We start from the raw sequence: 14,859 nt of genomic DNA on the forward strand, positions 1-14,859 counted from the left end.
GACTTTGGATTAGGAATTTTCTCATGCAGACCAAAGTATTGAGTCACATTGTGGCTGGAACACTTGTGATTTATTGTGACAATGAGGCTGCAGTTTTCTTTAGCAAGAATAGTAAAAGGTCAAATAATTCTAAACACATTGATCTAAAGTATTACAGTGTTAGAGAAAGAGTAAAGCATGGTGAAATAGTTATTTTGAGTATTGACACAAATTCACAGCTAGTAGATCCTTTCACCAAGGCCTTGTCAGTAGCAGCATTCCAGAAGCATACAACAAGCATTGGAGTTTTAGCTAATCTAGATGCTTAGGTTCAGTAGAGTTAGTCCAGTTGGAGCAATTTAAAATTTTAAGGTTCTTGAGTTCTTGTATTTTCAGTTGTGATATTTTTGACTTTTGTTTATCACAACTTATTTGTAATGGCAATTTATTATTATCAATAAAATTTCGAGGTATTTCCAAATATGATTTTGCTGCAGCTTTATTGTTTTATTTTGGAAATTATCATCTTGTTTTGAATGTCATACTTGCTATCAGATGGCTTAAATCATGTACAGCATGATGCTAAGGTTCAAGCAATGTTTTAAGCCATCAGTGTTCAGAAAAATTGCTTGAGTTTCTGGTTTTAGAAACGTAAAGTAGGACCTAATATATGTTTACTTGTTGATACACGTTAACATATATTGTATCACTTCTGGTTTGACATATGTGGATTGCAGGAACTTATGGTTGTGGTTTTGAAACTCTGCATTTTTGTTAAAATGTATACTGTTTCTTGCTCTGCATAAGTAACTGTGATCTGACCATGTTGGAATGGATTTTTTATTTGAGTTTGTCATCTGGCGCGCACTTCAGTAAGTTAAGTAGGTTTTGATGTTATCTGGTGCAATTCATCGAGTATGATATGTGTGAGTCCAAGGGGGAGATTGTTAGATCAAATATGGACTTAACACATATCATCATAAAGTAATTGATGATTAGCTAAATGTCAAACCTAGCTTAACATGGATACAAACTGTAAATCAATACTTGTAACTTAATGAAGCAGTGTATCTATTCATTAAGGTAAGTAATCCTATTCTTAGTCTGCAAGAAAGACTACAATGAAGTGTTACATTAAGAATCTAACTAGGAAACCTAAATCAATATGGATAGCTTTAATGGGAAGCTTCTTGAGGTTTAAGTCACCTATATATATACAGATGAATTGGTCCTTGATTACTACCGACGTTTTGCATATTGTTCTGTCCATTGAGAAGCAAGTTGGTAAGTAACAGAAGGCCATATTCAGTGTTCGTGGTTGCAGCATAAGATGGAATCCATGCCAGTGATTGCTGAAGGTAAGCCTTAAACCCTTTTATGATTGTGTGCATATGTTGTGAGCATGTATATGGTTATTTACAGGTTCTAGTTTCTTCCTACTTGGAAATCATAATACTAATTTGGTACCGACTACCAAATAATTGAGGTATTTGAAATTACCAAATACATGGAATTGGAAATCATAAACTAATATGGTACGGACTACCAAGAAAAATGTGACATTGATAATGGAGCAGCTGTAAAAAGTGTGAACCCATCACAAGCTTTCTGTCCTTCGGTAAAGAGTCGCTGCCTTACCTAAATGTTTGATAGTTTGATATTTAGCAAACTAGTCCCTTTCTTACCTAAATGTTTGATAGTCATGCTTGCAATTATTAAAGAGGAATATTCAAAATGCTCTGTTGAATAAATAATTGAGGGACGTTCCTTATTTAGTTATTCCCTATCACATCTAATTTCGACACTATATAATTGGTAGAAGAGAGGTGAGGGCACACTCATCCAACAATTTCATATTCATCTCTATTCTTTTCTCTTTCAATTATAACCGAGTTCTAACGCGAAAAATGGCTGAGGCACTCATCTCTGTGCTTCTAGAGCAACTGGCTTCAATAGTGTTTGAACACACAAAACAAGCGGTGACACTCATTTTGAATGCTGAGGAAGATGTTCATAGTTTCCGCAGCAATCTCGAAGCCATTCAAGCTGTGCTGGAGGATGCAGAGAAGAAACAAGTGACGGAGGCCAGAGTGAGAGACTGGTTGCAGAAGCTCAATGATGTATCGTACGAGATGGACGACGTCTTAGACGAGTGGAACACTGAAATTTTGAAACAACAAGTGGAGGAAGGCAAGAAGAAGGTATGTTTCCCCACTCCCTCCAATTGCTTTTGTTTTGGCCAAGTCAATAAGGCAATTCATCATCATAACATTGCTACAAGGATAAAGAAACTGAATGAGAAACTAACTGTGATTACTGCTGAAAGAGAAATGTATGGCTTTTATCAATCCACAATAGGTGGCCATGATGATCAACAGCTTATTCAACGACAGAAAACTTCATCTTTGGTCGATATAGCCAAGATATTTGGCCGAGACGAAGAAAAAGAGATGTTGTTGAGCAAGTTATTGAGAGAAAGTAGCCAAGAAGGCGAGCGGTTCCTTGTCATCCCTATTGTAGGGATGGGAGGGATGGGGAAAACAACTCTTACCCAACTAGTCTTTAACAATGAAAAGGTTATTGCCCATTTTCACAAGAAAGTATGGGTTTGTGTCTCAGACCCTTTTGATGAAATTAAGATTGCGAGAGCGATTATTGAAAGTCTAGATAAAAAAGAAACTCAGATTAGTTCAAATGAGTTGGAAACTCTACTTCTCTGTATAATGTCACATGTTGAGAATAAGAAGTTCCTCCTTGTCCTAGATGATGTGTGGACCGAAGACCAAAGACAGTGGGAAAGTTTGAAACTACCAGAAATATTGCAAACTTGTGCTGAAGGTAGTACAATACTTGTGACCACACGAAAAGAAGGGGTTGCTAAAATGATGAGAGCAACCAGCAACATGATCCATTTGGACAAGTTGAGCGATGTGGATTGTCTAGCATTGTTCAATAGCTTTGCATTTTTGGATAGGGAAGAAGATGAGGCTAATGGGTTTGGAGTTATTGGTGAGGAAATTGTGAAAAAGTGTAAAGGTTTGCCTCTTGCTGCAAAGACTTTGGGCAGTCTAGTGTGGTATAAGGAAAAAAAAGAGGAATGGCAGGATGTTCTGAATAGTAAGATATGGGAATTAGAAGAAGTTGAGCAACAAGTTTTCCGACCGCTATTACTAAGTTATTATGATTTGGCTCCTGAAGTTAAAATGTGTCTTTTGTATTGTGCAATATTTCCAAAAGATTATGTGTTAAGAAAAGATAATTTAATTGAGCTTTGGATGTCACAAAATTATCTTTTTTTTTTTGAGGGGAAAGACGTCAAACTTTTATAACTAGAATCAATTCATACAATGGTTAGCAACATAGTTGCTGATGCTAGAGGGAATCTGACCCCTCCAAGCTAAGTCTATACTAGAATTAAGAGCCAACTTAGCTAACATATGCGCAGCTGAATTAGACTCTCTAAAGACATGAGTAAAGTAAGAACTCGGTAAAGAAGCTTGGAAAAAAGAAATATCTTCCACAATCCTCCCATACCCAGAAGCATCCTCTTCATCAGACATGATATCCTTAACCAATTTTTGGCAATCAGTTTCAAAAATAATTGGAGCCAAGCTATGACTCACAGCAAACTGACAAGCCAATCTAGCAGCAAGCGATTCCACCATAGCAGGGGTTGTGACATGAGACACTTTCCTGCAACATCCTCCCGTAATTAAACCTGAAGAGTCACGAATTATCACTCCAAGGCCCCCACAATTAGTATGCTGATCAAAAGCACCATCTAGGTTAGCCTTCACCCACCCAATTGGGGGAGGTGACCACGGCCTAGCCTCTCGAGCTGCCTTACGGCACTGCCCTTTACCAACAGAATTAAACAAAACATGTTGGGAGCAAAAACCGTATCTCAACTGAGTAGGAATAGACATCTTCCCTTGCCAAACTCTTTTATTTCTTTCTTTCCAAATAGACCAGATTCCCCACAGCAATAGGGAAAATAAATCCCTAGAAAGCTTATCGTTACAAAATTGAAGCCAATCCAAACAAGAAGCAACATTGGGATTGGAAAAAATACCTTCAAGGCCCGGGCATAGACATAGAGTCTCTTTGACAAAAGAGCAATCTCTACTAACATGTTCAATCGTCTCCTCTTCCGCATTACAGAAGAGACATCCCTCATCAATAAACACTTGTTTCTTTCGTAACTGTGAGACTGTAGGAAGAATAGAAGAGCAAACTCTCCAAATATGAACCTTTATCTTACCTGTCACAAAATTATCTTAATTCAAAGGAAAACAAAGAAAAAAGAAGAATAGGTCAAAATTATTTTGAACGTCTAGCAATGCGGTCTTTCTTTCAAGATTTTAGAAAAGATGAGATGGAAAATGTTTATGAGTGCAAAATGCATGATATTGTGCATGACTTTGTGCAGTTTCTTACCAAAAAAGACTGCACTATTGTAGATGCAGCCGAGGGTGCTAATAAAAAAATAGAGCCACCGGGTGAGAAGGTTCGTCATTTGACCTTAATAAGTGTACGCAAAGGTCTATTTTCTACTTCATGTTATGGATGTAAAAATATGCGTAGCCTTATACTCCTTAATTCAAGAATTACAACCATAAGCTCCGGTTCAATTATGCAAATGAAATGCCTCAGGACATTGAATTTGAGTTATAACATCCTCAATGAAGTTCCAAAAGAGATTGGTGAATTGATTCATTTGAGATATCTGGATTTGTCTCTTGGTGGTAATTTGAGAGAATTACCGGAAGCTGTGTGTGATTTATGCAATCTACAAACTCTGGTCCTTGTTCACTGCTATGAACTTGAGAAACTACCCAAGGCAATGGGAAAGTTGATTAACTTGAAGCATCTATATCTTTACTATTGTTGGGGGCTGAGGTACTTACCGAAAGGGATTGGGAGTTTGAAAAGTCTGCGAGTACTAGACTGGTTTAAAGTATGCGAGGGTGATGATGATGAAGCATTGAAATTAGGAGATCTCGGAATCATGGACCAGCTTCAGGGGAGCCTTGAGATACGAGGGTTGGGGAATGATGCGAGTGAGATTGAGAAAGCTCAGTTGGAGCACCTCTCTCATTTGGGAGTATTTTTCGAGGAATCATATGGAGAGCAGAGAACAGGCGATGAAGAAATAGTGAAAGCATTGCAACCGCATCAAAATTTGGAATCTTTATCTATTTGGAATTGCCATGGCACCACCGAGTCTCTCTATTGGATCAAGTCTATACACAATTTGAGAAAACTTGATCTCACTCGCTGGAGATTTTGTGAACTTTTGCCTCCTCTTGGAAAATTGCTGTCGCTTGAAATTCTGGAAATTCAGAATACAAGAAGAAGAAGAAGAAGTCTCAGGAATTCTATTCCCCAAATTGAATCGACTCACTTTTGATGGCATGCCCAACTGGGAGGAGTGGGCCTTTGTTTCTGAAATCACAATAATGCCACGCCTTTCTGAGTTGCGAATTGTTCGGTGCCCAAAGCTAAAAGCACTGCCAGACTTCCTCTACAAGATACCAGCACTGCGTACTCTGAAGATCAAGGGTTGTCCAATTCTGGAACGAGAATACGAAAAAGGCGTGGGGAAGGAGTGGCACAACATTTCTCACATCCCAAACCTCACAATCCAGAAGTGGAACTGAACAGGTATCGATCACCAAATGCAAATTCTGAATGAATCTTTACAATATTTACTATGAAATTTGTTTTCTTTTGATCTACTTTATAGATTTCAACTACTTGCAAAGTTGCAATTCTGTTCACATTTTGCAATCAGAATATTATTAGTTGTTTACTTTAATCATTGTATCTTCTTTCTGCAGATGCTTACAGACTTGTTTAACTTTCAAAAGATGATTTAACGCCAATCCAACTCCAATTCTATGCAGGAGGAATTTTCAAGCGGTTGCAAACCATAAAGTAAACCAATTAGACTGAAGTGGCTCTTCCTTCATCCTCAGAGGTGTTTCTATGTCTCCTTTTCTTTTTTGTTTTTCTTATTTCTACGTTCTGCTCCTCTTTTTCTTTTCAGTTTCTAATTTAGGTTGGAATTTTGATTATCTAGTTGTTTGCAGCAAATCAGTTTGCCTTTGACGAGGATGTGCTCTATCTCTTTCCTTGGTGTGCTTTTGAGTGATGGGCATCCACGTCCTCTGATGGATGCACACTGCAGTCAGGTCAGGAGTTGAATCCATGGTTTTGGAGTACTTATTTGGCATTGTCCATATCGAAATACGAATCTTTTACTAGGACAAGGGATTTGAGATGCTGAATCAGTTCAAGGTAAGGGTGGTTCAGAAGTTGGAGCTGCATGATTCTGTTGGAGCGGTGAGTTTTCTTCCCTTGTAATTGTTATCTGATAGTTTCTGCTTATTTTAGATTTTTATGATCCTGTCCTTATAAAATTGGATATGTTCTGTATAAAATCTTTGTTCCAGAAATGAAGTTCCCGAGACAAAAAATCACACTATCTAAGTTACACTAGAGGACAACATTGAAGCTTCTAGCACTAAGAAAGTCAATGCAGTTGTCAAGTTGATGAAGCTCTCTATATAACAACATATGCTAGCTAGATACCTCATTTTGTTTCTTTAATTGTTACTGATTGATGATCTCCTCTGCCTTTTCTCTTTATTATATCAAATCTTAGAGCTTTTGTTGTTTATATTCATGTCTATTTCCTAGTATTTTTATCTTTTTCTAGTTTCTACTCACTAAAAGGATATATTTACATTAGGTATTCATATTATTGGGTTAGCAATACTCTGCATTATGTGCAATAGGAATATTACTGTTTAGTCATTTGCCATCTTGCTGCAATCCGATGTTTACCGACATTGGTTGGTAATTTTTTGAACCGTCATAAGATTTCACTGCTGGTGGAGAAATGAATATGATTTGATGAAAACATTCTATCCAGGAGGGACTATAACACCGTCGTACACCATACAGGAATTTTGGTATCCATTTGAATGATTGAAGTTCCTCTCACCTAAACTAGGTAACTTTATCAGCATCTTAAGTAATCCTATGTATACTTTAAACTTTAAAGGCTTCAATTTACACAGCTTCTAGTTGTCAAAGAATCTAATTTTACTAGGTTTGATGTCTAATTTCCATGACATGGGCTTTCCTGTCTTAGGCTGAAGCTTTTGTAGAATGGATGCTGACTCGGATTCGAATAGTAATTGGGGTAAGGAAGCTTTCTCTGCAAACTGTATGTTAACAATAAGCAGCTGGGAGCTCGGTAATTGGTGTTTTTGCAAATGGACTGTTCAAATGCTGCCATCTCAATCGTTGAAGCCTACTTGAAGGTAAATATATGGTCCAGACATAAAGCACTCTGTTCTGTTAAGCTACACCTGAACATATTCTGTCAATCAATCATATCCACCTTTTTTGGCATGTGATTGGCATATCAATTGCAAATATTGTATATCTCAAGATGCAATGCTACCATGCTTTCTGGTGATATAAATCTGTCAATCAATCATATCCACCTTGTCTAGCATTTTGACTAATTCAAGACGCTCTTACCTAAGCTATTAGGTAATCTGATATTAACATTGTAAGTAGTCCTATATAATAAGTTTATTTTTCGTTTTATTCAAACAATCCTATATTATCTATTGTACAAGTGCTTGCAATTGCAATTTCCTGTTGTCCAATTCTAAAAATATTACAAGTTTTGACATCTAGTTTTCATTACATGGATTTTCTTGTCATATAGGCTGAAGTCTCTTGTGGAAATGAAACTGATTGGAATTTGAGAAGTGAATCGATCAGACTTCCCTTTATCAAAGGTTCAATCTTTCTCAATACGGTCTTCTTTTACAACATTGGTATATCCTTGTCTGCTGCATGGACTCGATTCCTTTGTATGTTTACAGATAATTGTGTGTTAGTTTACAACTTACTTTTATGCACACCAGATGTTCGTCTAGCTGGTTCTCTTATGTAGAAAAATGATGTCCGAATGATAAGCCCAACAATGTTTTAGTCTCATAGGTGGTTTTTGTCATTTCTTTTGCACAACCCAAATAACATGTATACAAGAAATGGGAATTACCTTTCTTCCTTTCCCATATGATATTTCTAATATTTTGTCGTACGAAAGACGTGTTAGATATTGAGATATGAAGAAATGATAGGCGTGTGTGGAAAGGCTGAATACCAAAATGTTTAATAGGGATAAAAGAATTATGGTCTTTGTTCTTGTATGATCAACTTTCCATAACTTCGATAGCTAAAAGCTATGCAATCTTATAATAGCTATGAACAGATTTCGAACTGTTGCACGTGTAAAGAAGGAAGTGTTGATGATAAAGTTCAGAGAGGAGGACATGTGACATATCATTATGCTCTATCTCAACTCGTTGATTGAGAGCTGGACATAAATGCAACCTTTTATTTACTTAAACTAATATCTGATATGCATCTATCAAACAGAGCTAACATTTTGTACATACATTTTAGTAGGAGGATTTGATTCATGTATTTTAGTATATGAGGCTCATTTCCGCTGTAATTGAGATACTGAAGTTGTAGGTTTTATGCAGAGTAAAAGGAGATTGCATCTGGCTCACAGGGACATGTTGGAGTGGAATGCTAAGCTTGTCAAGGGATTACTGACTTGTAAGGCCCTTATTCTCATATATTGACTTGTAAAACCATGCTATTCATGATGCCCTTGAAGTGTTGTAGTGGCAGATGGGGTTCCTATTTTTGGGCTTGGAAATATGGATATCTTGCAAGTAAAAAGTTGTGCGCTTCCTGAGTCAATGTATGTGGAAATTGTCATCTACATTTTTCTGTAGGGTTGAAAAATCGTGCATATCACGATGTGAAGCACCCGACTTTTGAGTCCTGATCTCTTTCCAGACTCTGGTGGTGGTGGTGGTGGTGGTGGTTGTATCACTATGCAGTGTCTCAGAGAATCCATTGCGCTCCAATTCCCTTAATAGTCCTGTTTTTTTTTTTTTTTTTTTTTTTTTTGCAAGGTTAAGTTAATTTGTAAAGTACCTGCTCTTTGGTTATTAAAACATTGGCTTAGCTGAACAGTTTCAACAGCCAATCCTCACTGTCTGATTCAATTCCCCTATGCAGAAATTAGTAGTGCACTACGCAGATAAACTTTAGAGTTAAATACTAAACCTAGTCTCTCTCATCCTTAGGTTTTCCAATTGTGCCATTAATTTCACTTTAGGTGATTAGGGCTGCTATTGCTACATTAGTCATTATTTATTAGAATTTGGATATTTGTTACTGTAATTTGAAAACTTTAGTATGATTAATTGTTCCAAGTTGGTATGGCCTTTACCACAAGTAGGCGGACAATGAACTGATATGTTTGTGGTTGTTACAAGCTGAACTACTTACCAAAAGCAATTGGGAGTTTAAAAAATTCTGCGAGCACTAGACAGCTTTCAGATATGTGATGCCACGCCTTTCTTCCTTGCAAATTTTGGGCAGCCCAGTGCTAAAACAACTGCTGGACTTCCTGCAGAAGATAACAGCACTGCATTTGGAGATGAAGAGGTGTCCATTTCTCACATCACAGTTGTGAAACTTGCTGCCCAAATACAAATCTCCATGGAACTGAACAGGTATCACCAAATGCAAATTTTGAATGAGTCTTCACATTTAGTATGAAATTAGTTCAGTTTATAGACTAGTACTTTAATTTTTTTTTTTTTTTGCAGACAGAAAATACCACCGTTCAGGTATTCATCTTGTTGGATTTCAACTTTACTGCAAGTTTCCATTATGTGCACATTTTCCTATAAGAATATTATTATTTGCATAGTTATTCTATCTTGTTATTGTAGTCCAACGCGTCTTTGCTAGGAGCACGGATTTGAAGATGCAAAATCAGTTCAAGTTGATGGTGGTTCAGTAGCCTGATTCTGTTGGATTGGTGAGTTGTTACTTTCACTATAATTGTTGTCTGATGTATCTGATATTATTCTGCTTATATTTAGTTTTTTTTTTTTATTGTGTGCTTGTAAAATTTTCCTTCCTTGTACGATATCCCCAACTGGAAACGAATTGAAGTACTGTTAGTAACATTACATATTTTCATTTGAAAAAGAAGAAAAATAGTTACCATGCTTTTCTGGTTATTAATCTGTCAATCAATCATATCCACCTTTTCTGGTATGTAATATCAATTGCATTATAATATATTGTATCTTATATTCAAAAAAAAAAAAAAAAAACAAACAAACAAAGATTTAATAATCCTATTGTGGCCTATAATTTCTAAACGAATCTGTACTTAGTTTGAAATTGACTTCCCCTTCAGTTCAGTCCCCTAATTATGTTTTCTCCTTCAGAAAATACACAAAGCTACACCTTATATATGGAACGCACTGATTGAAGCTTCAAGAATGGCCGGTATTGGAGTTGTGAAGCTGACAAACACTACCTAGGTATGCTAGCTAGATACCTCATATCGTGAATTTAATGTGTTTGTTCCTCAACTGTTTTAGATTCCTCATTTATTCATGTCTATTTCCTACTATTGTTATATGTTTCTACTCAATAAATGGACATATTAGATCCAGGTATTCATATTATTAATTGGATTACGAATACTTTGCATTACGTACGTGCAATGAATACCATCGTTTAGTCTTGTCCCGCGGTCCAACACTCTCAGAAGTTCATTGTTAATTTGTTGAACTGTCAAAAGAATTGACTCCTGCTGAAGAACTTAATCTGATTTTTGATGAACACATTTGATGCAGGACGGACTATCAAGCGTACACCATAAAGGAAATTTGGTATATATCCATTTGACTGATTGAAGTGGGGGCGCTCACCTAAACTAGGTAGATGTGATTGGCATCTAAAGTTCCATTACTTGGTCCTTAATGTAAGGTCCTCATTAGAGACTCACCCTTCCAATATAATAGTTTTAGGGCTTGAATATATGTACTTTCCACCTGTCAAATAATATAATTTTCTTGGCATGTTTTTTTTATCATTTTAGGCTGAAACATTTTGTTGGCAAATGGACTCTGAAAGCGTTTTGTGCAATCTGTGTCTAAATCAGTCACTGTGAAAGATTTGTTGGACACTCTCAAACTCTGCCAACAACATTGTTCTGAAGCTTGATAAGTGCATGTATACTAGGCTATAATTTAGAGATAGAAAATCAATTGAAGGTAACAGGTGGTTCAGTAATTAGAGCTGCAGGATTATGTAGGCATAGTGAGTTGTTTCATTCCTTGTACAGTAATTCATGTCTCATGTGTCTCAAATTCTTTTAGCAGCAACTTTCTTTTGCTTACGTTACTTTTTCCATCATTTTGATCCCATAAAATTTTCTTTTGTTTCATAGTTCCACCGGATACAAAGTCCCATTAGTAACTTAACATATTATAACTCCTTATGCAAGAAGAAAAAGAAAATTTTGACCATAAACTATTAGAGCTAATTGATATGGAAACTGATTGTTGTTCTCAGCAAAAGGTCGAAACTGATTTTTTTGTACTCGTTGCAATTGTGTGCGTGAGTTTTCTAGATATATATTGCCGTGCTTTTGTCATTATAAAGCAGTGAGCGAAGATAATATAGACTATATGCTTGCTAGGTATCCTCTTTCTTCTTGCAATACTATTCTCATTATGAAGCATTGACAGAATACAAAATATTTATGATTGCAGGTATTCTGATTTTATATGATGGGTAGAAGTTCAATTGATGATGACTGGGAGCTTCCCTTTTCTAATGCTGCTCACACTGTGGTCTTAGTTGGACGCACTAGTAATGGAAAAAGTGCAACAGGCAACAGCATTCTTGGCAAAAAATCCTTCAGTTACAAGCGTAGCTCTAATGGTGTCATGAGCAATTGTGAATTGAAGACTGCTATCTTGAGAGATGGACAAAAAGTTAATGTCATAGGCAATCCTGGTAAAGTCTTACTGACGTGTATTTGTTTTGTAATTATGTATATAAAAAAATGTCTATAGGAGTAGCCCAACGAGCATATAAAGTAGTTGCATTTAAGAACCTGCTTTTCAACGGTTATTCTTTCCTTTTGATTTGTGTGGTATGTTGCAGGTCTTTTTGAATATTCTGCCAGATCAAACTTTATTGGCAAAGAAATTGTCAAATGCATTAGTTTGGCTAAGGATGGGATCCATGCTGTTCTTGTGGACTTGTGGTTTTCTCAACTAGACCTTGCTTTTCACAAGAAGAGGAGTCTGCAATCCTTAGCTTGCAAACTCTATTTGGCAGTAAAATCTTTGACTATATGATTGTTGTCTTTACGGAAGGAGGTGAGTGAGAAGAAAATGATGAGACTTTGGAAGATTATTTGGGCCGTGATTGCCCGGAGCTTTTAAAGGTTACTAAAATTTGTTTCTCCAATTTTGTTTTCCTTTCCCTAGTTTAAAATGTCATGATAACATCAATACTTTTATTTCCATTTCTGAATGAGCGGGATACGATATTCTTTCTAACTATGTGTTAACATCATTGTTGTATTGCATTTGGACTTATAAGTTTGATAAAGAATATAGTCAAGTTGAGACATGAGTTTTGAAGTATTGACGTTCTGTTGAAGCATTCCTGAAGGTTCTCCATTTTTTATTTTCTTTGCTCCCCAGATTTGTTTCCAAATGAGATCAAACTCAGTGAAAATGCTTCTCCTCTCTAAACTGAGACAGTTCTTGGGATCTCCTACCTGTTCATTGCTTACATCAAATGTCAAATGTCAAATGTGTATTACCACTTTACAAGAAATGTTAGTGTCATTGTCTTTATTAATGATGTGTGGTGATATAAGGTAGACTTTGTTCAAATGAGCAGTAATGCAGTATCATTAGAAGTTGACAGAAATCTATTAGTAATGTAGAATCAAGGGAAGATCATTTTGACATATTTGATGTAAGCAAGAGGGTCGAACAAGTGCAGCAGCTTCTCTCGCTTGTAAACTCGGTTATAGCACAGAATGGCGGGCGGCCATACATGGATGGGATATTTGCTGAAGTGAAGGTATTTGTTGTTTTCTCTTTTATTTATAGTAATTTCTTGAGATTATTACTATGTTGGTATTTGAATATAATGATCAAAACATTGTTGCATCTGGACAGAAAAGGGCTATGAAGCTTCGTGATCAACAAGAAGAGGTTGCTTCTGAAAAAGGGGTTTTCAAAACGAGTAATATCTCATTTGAATGAGCAGATGCAGCTTGCACATGATCTGCAGTTTAAACGAATTACTCAGATGGTAAATTTTCATCTGCATTTTGTTTGCATTTAATAATTGCCATCAGCATGTTTTAACAGTTGGCTTAGTTAAAACTACAATTTGCACGCTGCATCCTGTGGCCTGTGCCATAGTCTTGTGTCTATTGACCAACCCCTTTAAAACAGATCTTTGTATTTGTAAAGAATGATAAATTTGTGTATATTTTTTCACATCGGCTGTTGGTCTTTTTAGTACAACGAATAGTAGATTTAGAGTAAGAGAGTTGAACAGTTAACTAGATTACTAGAAATCTGTAAACACAATATCAGCATTCATACGAAACTAAATGTGATTTAAGGTGCTTTAAGCCAGGCGTGCTGCTCCTCTCTCTTCTTCTTCTGCCATATCCTGAACAGAAACACACCAAACCCCACTGCCACCGTGACCACCAGCAACACAATAACTACCTTAAGTGCTACCGAAGAACCACCAGCTTTGTCTTCGTCCTCTTTTGCCCAAACTGAATCAAACGAAAAGGGGATTGTGGGAAGGAGGAGGAATTGCACACATCGTTTGCGGATTCCGGATCCATTCATATCCATTCATTCAAATTCTCTGCCGTTCATATTCTCTTAACTTAAAAGTCCAAAAAAAAAAAAGTAATAATAATAATAATAATAAAAGCTTCAAAGTTCAAACACTCCGGACATGCTTTTTCTTTTTTCAAAGTCCAAAAAAAATAATAATAATAATAATAAAAGCTTCAAAGTTCAAACACTCCAGACATGCTCTTTTTTTTCAAAGTCCAAAATAAATAATAATAATAATAATAATAATAATAATAATAATAATAATAAAAGCTTCAAAGTTCAAACACTCCAGACATGCTTTTTCTTTTTTCAAAGTCCAAAATAAATAATAATAATAATAATAATAATAATAATAATAAAAGCTTCAAAGTTCAAACACTTCAGACATGCTTTTTCTTTTCAAGACAATGACAAAGAACCACTAGACAACCTTTCAAAACATAATTAGATCCACAACTAAGTTGGACACACTCCACTCTTTTTTATATTTAGGTTAAATATTTCCTATTGGAAAACTTCACACAGTATCAGTCAACATATCCTACTTAGAAACCCTACACAGTATCAGCCTAAGAACTAGACTTCAACATGCCACAAATTCACCTAACGACCTCTTGTCTAAACAGCTATTGATATAGGTTCAGATTTTAAAAGCAAGAAACATAACAACTGCTACTGCTAATGAAAATAAGTAAATGAAATTTTGCAAATACAACTAAATATTTTTGTGACAGTATACTGGGCACGAGTTAAAATTTATTTATTCAAACATAGATACAGATGCAGAACCCAGAGCCTCACTCTTAGGGTAAACAACTAAAAGCTATTTAGTTATTCATAACTGATTACAAGTACTTACTTAGAATAAAAAGCACACTGCATCAAATGAACAACTCTTACAAGGAAAATTGAACACTGCTACTATGACTTTCTTACTTCTTGAGAGAATTATTCTGCCCAATTTTCTGATGCCTTACAAACTGACTTTAAAGCTCCTTATAGAGGGAGTGGAACTCAAACCAGAATTCAAAACATAAAAATGTACAGAACAACTCCATTATTTTCTGTTTTTGTG

General features: G+C 36.0%; 1 protein-coding gene and 1 long non-coding RNA gene across 7 annotated transcripts; both read left to right on the forward strand.

The window, feature by feature from the left end:
- The first annotated feature begins 1,803 nt into the window (after positions 1 to 1,803).
- On the forward strand, positions 1,804 to 11,804 carry LOC112175120 (disease resistance protein RGA2-like). Of its 6 annotated transcripts, none has more exons than XM_040511617.1 (14): positions 1,804 to 5,643; positions 5,820 to 5,959; positions 6,062 to 6,324; positions 6,917 to 6,997; positions 7,139 to 7,310; positions 7,442 to 7,564; positions 7,727 to 7,799; positions 8,556 to 8,631; positions 9,363 to 9,602; positions 9,699 to 9,719; positions 9,825 to 9,913; positions 10,332 to 10,427; positions 10,746 to 10,873; positions 11,667 to 11,804. In XM_040511617.1, the coding sequence occupies exon 1, from the start codon at positions 1,887 to 1,889 to the stop codon at positions 3,306 to 3,308; it is 1,422 nt and encodes a 473-aa protein (XP_040367551.1). In that variant the 5' UTR covers positions 1,804 to 1,886; the 3' UTR covers positions 3,309 to 5,643; positions 5,820 to 5,959; positions 6,062 to 6,324; positions 6,917 to 6,997; positions 7,139 to 7,310; positions 7,442 to 7,564; positions 7,727 to 7,799; positions 8,556 to 8,631; positions 9,363 to 9,602; positions 9,699 to 9,719; positions 9,825 to 9,913; positions 10,332 to 10,427; positions 10,746 to 10,873; positions 11,667 to 11,804. The 6 variants fall into 6 exon arrangements, 5 of the variants coding, with proteins under 5 accessions (XP_040367551.1, XP_040367547.1, XP_040367549.1 ...); XR_005803624.1 differs by lacking the exon at positions 7,442 to 7,564 and having other exon boundaries at positions 2,080 to 2,180; positions 4,440 to 5,643; XM_040511613.1 differs by lacking the exons at positions 7,442 to 7,564; positions 8,556 to 8,631; positions 9,363 to 9,602; ... (3 more) ...; positions 10,746 to 10,873; positions 11,667 to 11,804.
- An 810-nt stretch (positions 11,805 to 12,614) lies between these two features.
- LOC121050713 lies at positions 12,615 to 13,439 on the forward strand. Its single transcript, XR_005803625.1, has 2 exons — positions 12,615 to 12,999; positions 13,098 to 13,439. It is a non-coding gene; the product is annotated as an uncharacterized LOC121050713 (long non-coding RNA).
- The last annotated feature ends 1,420 nt before the right edge of the window (positions 13,440 to 14,859 follow it).

Source organism: Rosa chinensis, chromosome 7, assembly GCF_002994745.2.
Source record: "Rosa chinensis cultivar Old Blush chromosome 7, RchiOBHm-V2, whole genome shotgun sequence".
Classification (NCBI taxonomy): domain Eukaryota; kingdom Viridiplantae; phylum Streptophyta; class Magnoliopsida; order Rosales; family Rosaceae; genus Rosa; species Rosa chinensis.